General features: G+C 33.2%; 1 protein-coding gene across 1 annotated transcript in view; it reads right to left on the bottom strand.

Moving 5' to 3' along the window:
• Nucleotides 1-246: 246 nt before the first annotated feature.
• Nucleotides 247-8,383, bottom strand: part of LOC110108757 (nucleolar complex protein 3 homolog) — a 32,887-nt gene continuing 24,750 nt past the window's right edge. Inside the window, exons 10-13 of the mRNA XM_020839525.2 lie at nucleotides 5,776-6,096; nucleotides 3,525-3,664; nucleotides 1,663-1,760; nucleotides 247-1,104 (exon numbers count right to left, since the gene is read on the bottom strand). Coding sequence (XP_020695184.2) covers nucleotides 598-1,104; nucleotides 1,663-1,760; nucleotides 3,525-3,664; nucleotides 5,776-6,096 — 1,066 coding nt within the window. The 3' untranslated portion in view covers nucleotides 247-597. The remainder of the gene's footprint in view (nucleotides 1,105-1,662; nucleotides 1,761-3,524; nucleotides 3,665-5,775; nucleotides 6,097-8,383) is intronic.

Raw genomic sequence — 8,383 nt, 5'->3', positions numbered from 1 at the left:
ATACTTAAAATATACTTCAAAAACAGTAAGAAGGGATCCCAAATAAAGCCTGAATCTCAAATTTATAAATAACCATTAAAGATTCATTTGAGATGGCTTTCTTACAACTTCTTATAGTAGCGTTCTAATATAAAATTTATTTTTATATTACAAATTTATTTTAAGAATCAATAAAAAAATCGTCCCAAATAAAACCTGAATAAGATTACTTATGCTAAAGAGAGAGACTTATAAAACCCCATCTTATTTACTTATAAAAAAATCATTCAAGCCAACAATTTCATAATAAATAATTTACCTACATAGCACATGCACTTAAAATAATATGAATACAAGTAACAGAAATGGTTAGCCATCTCCGTAGATCATAAATATTGGAAGATACTCAGAATAAATAATACAAAATTCCAGCTTGATGCAAAACTAGCAGATTGATGCTGTCTCTTAAGCAAATGATCAAAACAAACAAAAGACTTAGGCTTCATTTGAGACGGCTTTCTTATTGTTTCTTAAAGCAACTTTTTAATAAAAAAAATAAAAATCTTGAACTAAAAATCTGCTTTAAGAAGCAATAAGAAAGTCATACCAAACGAAGCTTTAACCACCGATCTGCTTCTTTTGCTTTCTCTTTTGCTTTAGCTTCCTATGCTGCTTATATTCTTCATATAACCTTAAAGCCGAAGTTGTTTTATTGAGCTCCAACCTTAGCTTCTCATTCTCTTCAATGTCTCTAAGCACTATAAAATGCTCTTCAAACTTCCTTTCGATAACATCTTCATCCATTTCACTTTCTAAGCTTCGAACTTTCTCAGCATCCATTATAACAAACTCACTTCCTCTTTTACCTTTTTTATTAAAAGATGATTTCCTATTGACTGCTTTGAGAAGCTCTCGTTCAATTGTTAAGTCTTCAAAGGCCTTTAATGGAGAAACAGTGGAAAGGTAAGCTTGAGTCTGCAAGGGATTCATACTGGCCATACTTGAAATGCTTGAAGCCATTCCTGATATGGAAGGATTATAATGCTTAGAAAGGAGGCTAAGTTCCCAGAGAACCGAGGCAAGAGCCCCACTTAAATGTGGATCTGTAGCATCAGCGTTGTATTTCTGGACATTATGAGGAAGATTAGACCATTGAGAGTGATAAATAAACAATGAGAAACTGGTCATGATGGTCTCTGGACTATCAAAATATCTAATTTGATCTCTTTAAATATGATATAAAATAGTCCCATAATTAGAATCACAGTCTAATTTGCTTGAAATTTCATGCAAAGTTCACAAATGAGAAAGGTATTTTCAGAAAATGAAATTTGTATATTTCTTAGGCTTCCTTTGGGACTGTTTTTTTACTGCATCTTGAAGCAGCTTTCTAGTACAAAAATTTTAATTTTTATGCTAAGAAGTTGTTTCAAGAAGCAGTGAAAAAGCTGTCCCAAACGAAACCTTAATTTGCATGAAATATCATCATTCTCAGCCGCATTCATAACTATGTAGGAAATTTCCAACAAATTAAGCAGGGAATCTAAACATGGATTAGTTTGGATCATATTTGATGAGTGAAAAAAAAAAACTAACTAGTCTGGGAATAAAAGAACTCCCCACAAATAGTCCAGAGATCATTTTGACTATTTCTCAATAAGCAAATGTAATAACTTAACTTACCACAACTAAACCAGAGAGTGAACCACCGCCAGGGTCGTTCTCCAGCAAATTACGGCACTTGCTATTTCTTAGGAGAAGATATTTTAGTGTTACCAAGGCTGCAATACAATTGGTATTAGTAACTAAAACGAACCAAGTTTATTTTTTTAGCTTTGCAATCAATATATATAACGGTTTTATTGATGAGAAGCATGAAAAAAAATTACTACATTTAAGGTTTTAAATAACTCCAACCACAAGAAATAGGCATTATGTTTAAAGCATGGTTCTAATTGGTTAATCAGTGAATCACTAAGCATTATGTGCAAATGAAAGTTTTTTAAAGTGTAGTTTTAATAGGTTTAAGTGAGAAAATTGTTTAAGTGAGAAGTAAAAGCAATGTGAACAATGAAAAGTTAAAACCAATGACTTGATGCTTAGAAGATAAATGGATTAGGATTAACAAAATAAAGAGTAGGTATATGATATGACTAAATATTTGTTAATAATACTATAAAATAAAGTGATATATGAATGTGATAAATATCATAAATCAATAATATGTATGAATGAGAAAATAAATGAAAATATAACTTCGAAAGTGAAGTTTGCGTGGTTAAAATGGAGAAGTGTCTCCAAATTATCATGCAATCAAAGATAATCATGGAAAGCAAAATTACAACTAAGGCAACTATATTGTATGGATCTAAGTGTAAGAAAAAAAAAATTATCGATAGATAAGTTGTACATGGAAAGCAAAATTAAGAAATATTAAAAAATCATTATATTAAAAGGACGGTGGAAGTATCATCTAATAAAGGCAAGTGAAAAAAAAAAAGACTTGGCTAGTTTAGCATTTAAAATTGTAGTGATTATATCAAACATTGAGGGCATTTAAGTAATTCCCTCGCAACCGCTAATCATACAAAATTAAACCATCAATGATTATATTATTCTCTTTGTATGACCAAGCTAGAGATCTTACAAAAAAAAGGAACGTGAGGCGTGATTGTCTAAGAGAGACGTACAGGGCTTTAAGGTTGTTTCTTCTCAAAATCAAAATCGAACAAGGAAAAGAGAGGAAGTGTTATTCTTGCGTTTTTGGAGATTTGGCAAAAGAGAGGAACCCTCTATTTAGCTTTCTTTTTCAGAATTTTTGCTCCAACTTAGATGAGATTTTGTCTACTCTCTTTTCATTATTTTAAAGAAAAAATTGGCATATTTAGGTACACCTCAATTTGCACTCAACCATATATTAGATAAGGGATATATGTGTACCTCTTTAGATTTAGATATTATAATCAAAATTTTATTAGGATGAATTAAAAATTTTAGAATTTATTTTAAGATCAATGCATGTAATATAAATTAAAAGATTTTTTTTTTACTATGACTATCATAAATAGAATTAGAGATCAATGAATGAATGATATTTTAATCACTTATATTGAGAAATAAATATTTGATTATATTGATAATAAAATAATCATTAATTTTTTTCAGAATATAAAGAATATCTGCTAAATTATAAGTTTTTTATCATTTATTTTTTTAGCTTTTTAAAATAACAATTTTAAATAAAAAAAAATTTAAAGCTGTCATGACCATCTCAAGCAAAAAGAAAAACAAAAAAAAAAGGTTGAAAGAATATCTAAAAATCTAATTTATGCCCCATTAGAAAAAAAAGTTTGGCTCCAGGCATAAATTAGGTTGAAGGGAGGTAAAGGTAACGAAATGCAATTTAATGATTTGTGATCTAATTAAGAATCCATAGCCATTTATTTGAGCTTTTCAATTACTTATTTTCATTTACTTTCACTCAAATTCTCTATATTCAAACCAAATCAGAAAAAGCCAACTTTTAATAAAAGAACAGGAGCTACCTGCCATGCCCTCAGACGAACCAAAACTCAAAGCAAATGTGGCTAGACGTTTTACAAAAGCAGCTGCTCTCTGCATATCATGTTGTTTTCCTTCCCAAAGCATGGTCTTAAGAGCTTCAGCCAGAACATCACCGCGATCTCTATGTAGACAAAATAAGCATCATAAAAAGGCTTATTGCACGAACACCAAAAAGGAGTTTTGATATATTTTTTATTAAGATCAAGCATTGCTAACAATAGGGTGAGGGATAAGTAACTGAACATTATCATATAAATATAGTTTAAAACAGAACAAACATTCTTCTGCATGGTGGACAGGTTGTAGCAAAAAAAAAGAAACAATTAACCCTTCTCATGACTTAAAAAAAGAGTATAAAATATATAATAAACTCAGACCGCAACATGATGAAGAAAGGCATCTTATTCAAATAAATGAACAAGTTATGTAACGACACAATAAGACAGCTTGTGCTCTCAAACCATACTGAAATAACTTCTCAAGCATCATAAAAATCGCAACAAAATGATCTCATAATCTCCCATAATATTAGGAATAAACACTGGTGCTTATACCTAAAAGAAAAGCATAATTTTCTGGTATTCCTAATGTGTATGTTAGGCTTCGTTTGGGACGGCTTTCTTATTGCTCTTAAAGCGGCTTTTTAGTACAAGAATTAAAAATTTTTAACTAAAAAGCCGCTTTAAGAAGCATAAAGCAAACCGTCTCAAACGAAGCCTTAATGAGTTACTGTCCATCAATGAGCAACCACTGCATGGGGCTGCATTGATAAGGAACACCTTGCTCGTGTATGGAAGATGGGATGCAACTATTCATAATTAAATTAACTCAACTTATAGTTAGGACATGCTTAAACGCACGCTAGATGATGGGATTTTGCATGATGAAATTATCTCAAAGGAAGAAAGTAACAATTGAAAACAAAGTGCAGCATTAGCCCTCGGTTTAATAATGAGTACATAAATTTTCAATTGACATTTTCTGGATGACTATTTAAAAAATATTACAATGAATATGATACCTGAGAATTATATGTTTAGATACCTCTGATCTATTCTACAAACCAATGAGATGAAAATGAGGGTATAAGTAGTTGATTCCAAGACAGGGTGAACAACATATAGAAAGGCCTCCAAGGTGCTATAAAAGATAAGTGAATAATAATGGAGGCAAGAAAATAATATAAAATAACAATAAGATCGCAATGCTGTATAAATACTAGGGATAAACCATAAAGTTGTCACAAATAACCAAGTGTAATATGGCTATATGCATGCAAAGATTCACTATACAAAAAATAAGTGCAAAATGTTATTTAAGGAATGTGATAGTAGCATCTATTGAGCAGGTCTTACAGAGCTTTGGTTGCTTGCACCTTTGCAATGTAGGAAAAATGAAGTGATAGGGTGTAGGTTCAGAATTATTATAGGAAATCCTTGAGTTCGCAAGTAACCCTAATGGGAAATACTCGAGTTTGCAAGCAAACCTAACAATAATCGGTAAAACAGCGAGAAAACAGAAGAAAATATAGTGGAAAAACAATCAAACGATAGATAGTCTTATAGAAAGCAAAGTGAAACAAGAATGAAGCAAAGATACAATTGATCCTCAATTCAAGAGGAGGATCGTTCTCTCCCAATCCCTAGAAAAGAAGCCTAGAACCTAAGACTCCAAAGAGACTCCAAGAAAAATCCAAAATTTTGCATGCCCTAACCCTAGCATCTCCTCATCCTTAAATAAAAATATTTCTAATAAAAAACTTCCTAACATAAACCAATTTCAAAAACTCTCCTTATGCACTAGCCGCCCCTTCCTCTCTCTCCTGTTGCCGCCTCAAGGGGGGCCCACCTGCTGGGCAAAACTCATTAAGGAGGCGGCTTAGTCCGCCTCCTATAGAACTGGACCAGCCCCTCCTGGGCCGGTCTGATTAGTTCCGTAACAAATTTTTGTCGAATGAATAGAAAAGGCTAAGAGGTTAAACCAAAATTTTGCATGAAGATTTACTAAGCAAGCATGCCATAGTCCTCACCACTAAGCATAGGAATGCATAACAATGAGGAACGGGTCAGTACAGTATAATTTTAACGGACTAAACAATGCATCATAGATTTTCTTTAAACTTAAAAGCTCAAAACAATCTAGTTGACAACAACAGAATAAATGAAGGAAAAAGGTAAATTTATAACAGTCATAGTCATCTTTATTGCATAATGACTAATTGTGGCAACATACCTGAAAGGCCTATACTCCAGTAGCAGATTATAGAGCTGAACATAAAACTCCTGAAGATCTACATTAAGTGCATCAAGATTGTTCCTCATCACCCTAAATGCAACAATGCAGCATTGGAGTTTCTCGGAAACTGTCAGACTAACTGAAGGATTATCATTGTCAGAGTCACTGTGTCCAGCAAGCTTTTTCAGGCAATGCATTAAATCACCCATAAAATCCAAATCGATCAAATGTGAGAACTTCCCCAAGCCCATCAAGCATGGACCAAGCAGAGGATGATGGCCTAGGCCAATGGATGAAGAAATATCATTCATCATAGGCCTGGAAGCACTAAAACATTATAACTCCACCTAGTACGAAGAAAATACAAAATTCTAAAAAAAATAAGTTCTGTACAGCTAAAAATCATGCTTTCATTTTGCTAATATGCTTGGATGATTAATATAATGTAAAATGTTCCTAACCATTGGCTAAATTACATGTTTCTTCTCTTTGACTGTAACTAATAGATCACCGGCAAGGAATCTTTCTGTCAAAAGGGCTTGTCGGAGTGACAATGTTTTCCTTCCTAGTATTTCCCTCCCTCATCAGGACCAGAGAAACCTAGCTTAACTTGATGGAAATATCATTATTTTCCAAACTAATTAGAGTTGGAACAAAATTTAACTATGCCTGTAATGTATAAATGGTTACTTCGATGGATTAAATTCAAGTTTGAGAGAAACTCTTGTCTAGTTCAGGTTTATGGAGGAAAACTTGCAAACATCACAAAATCATGTAATATAAAGCAAATAAAATTTCGAAGTACATTCTAAAAAGACTTGGTTAGAAAATATTAGGAATGACCTTTCTTTATTAGGTTTAAATGAGAATTTGACTTTCAATAGAACACAATGGAGAAAAAGGATTCATGTAGCCGACCCCACGTAGTGGGATAAAGGCTTGATGTTGTTGTTGTATTCAATGGTTCCTGTTTAAGTTGCCATTTTTGTCTTCCAACGCAAAAGCAATCCTAGTTAGCATTAACTGTCAATTTATCATGACTGAGCTAGAAGAGCCCATTTAAGCTTTTCTTTTAGGTTCAATCTTATGACTATTAGGAACTTTAAAACCATTACAGCTATAAGTATAGAAAGGATGAGGTCATCTTCTGTGAATCGTGAACTACTTGGCAAGTGACCAATAATTTCGCTTCTTTATCTTGGCTGGAAATTCAGATAAACTAATCTTCCGCTAGCTCTACAATTCAAAAACCACTTTATAAAGTATAAACCTAAAAAAAGCATACAGGCTATTCCATCTCATGATTAAATCTAAAAATAAAAAATCTCATGATTAAATCTATTATTTTTCAGCAATGCAAATCAGAACTTGGCAGTTGTATCCTGAATGTGAAAATGACTTGCATTGGACTATATTTATTTCTTAATAAGTTACTATATATATATATATATATATATATATATACATATACATATACATATACATAAGACAGAAATTTATTTTCCCCCACCATGATATTAGAGTGGGGTTAATCCTTACCGTAATTGCCCTCTCCTCCCTCTCTCCACCTTCCCAATCCAAAACCCAAACTCCCCGTGGTTCCACATGCCACCAAGATCCCTCTCCCAATCCCTACATGACACATCGATTCCTACAAACTCCATCATGTCGCGGCATGCGCTTGTCACTAGGTCATGATACTCGTACCCTCCCTCGACAGCCATATTGCATGGCGCTCGCATTTCTATACCAACCTTGTTATCTCTCCATTGTAAAATGTGTCATACCCGATCGCTACAAACATATTCACACACACAGTCGCATAAATGCAACTCTAGCCTCTTCAATGTCAACCAATGGCAGATTCTACAACCCCTAACATTGCAACTACTTTCTAAGTTACTCAAGCCATTGAGCTTTCAACTCCCACAGAAACAAATTTAGCCCAACATTCTCTTCCTACAGGGAATCATAGTGGTCGTGGTGGTTGTGACCATGGTGATTGAACTGGAAGTGGCTGTGGGGGATAATTTTTTCCACTTCCTTTCATTACAATCGTACAATCATCCTTTAGTGCATTCTTGAGGTAAATTCACATATCCCTCCACTCTTCAGCATACCTTTGAACCCTTTGTACCTATAATTAGTGCTTGCACTCCAACTATCTCTTGCAAGTTTTCCACTTTACAATTAAACTCATCTAGGTATCTACTTCTACCTCACATGTCATTTCCCCCTCTGGTTCTACAGTTGCTTGCCTCAAGCATGCCCAAATTTTAAATTTTGGTGCATGTTCACATATGACAGTAGTCAATGATTCCCTAGAGAATAATGTGAGATACTCAAACTATGGTTTATGAAATAGTAACATTTTTATGTAATTGTGATAGTATTTTTATATGATTGTCATAGCATTAATTCCAGTTTCATGATGTTTTTATTTATTGGTTCATCAGCTGAGTTACGGGATATTTACATCTTCGTTACAAAAAATGTGAATCTTCATGAAAGATAAATGAGATAAGTCATAAACGGGGAATATGCAATAACCAAAAAAAAAGACGAAAGATCTGACGAGGTAAGCCTTAGGGACCATACAAAAGAC

The sequence above is a fragment of the Dendrobium catenatum genome, unplaced genomic scaffold, assembly GCF_001605985.2.
Source record: "Dendrobium catenatum unplaced genomic scaffold, ASM160598v2 fragScaff_scaffold_1056, whole genome shotgun sequence".
In the NCBI taxonomy this organism is placed as follows: domain Eukaryota; kingdom Viridiplantae; phylum Streptophyta; class Magnoliopsida; order Asparagales; family Orchidaceae; genus Dendrobium; species Dendrobium catenatum.
The sequence above is the reverse complement of the archived record's forward strand: the minus strand, read 5'-3'. Positions and strand labels throughout refer to the sequence as shown.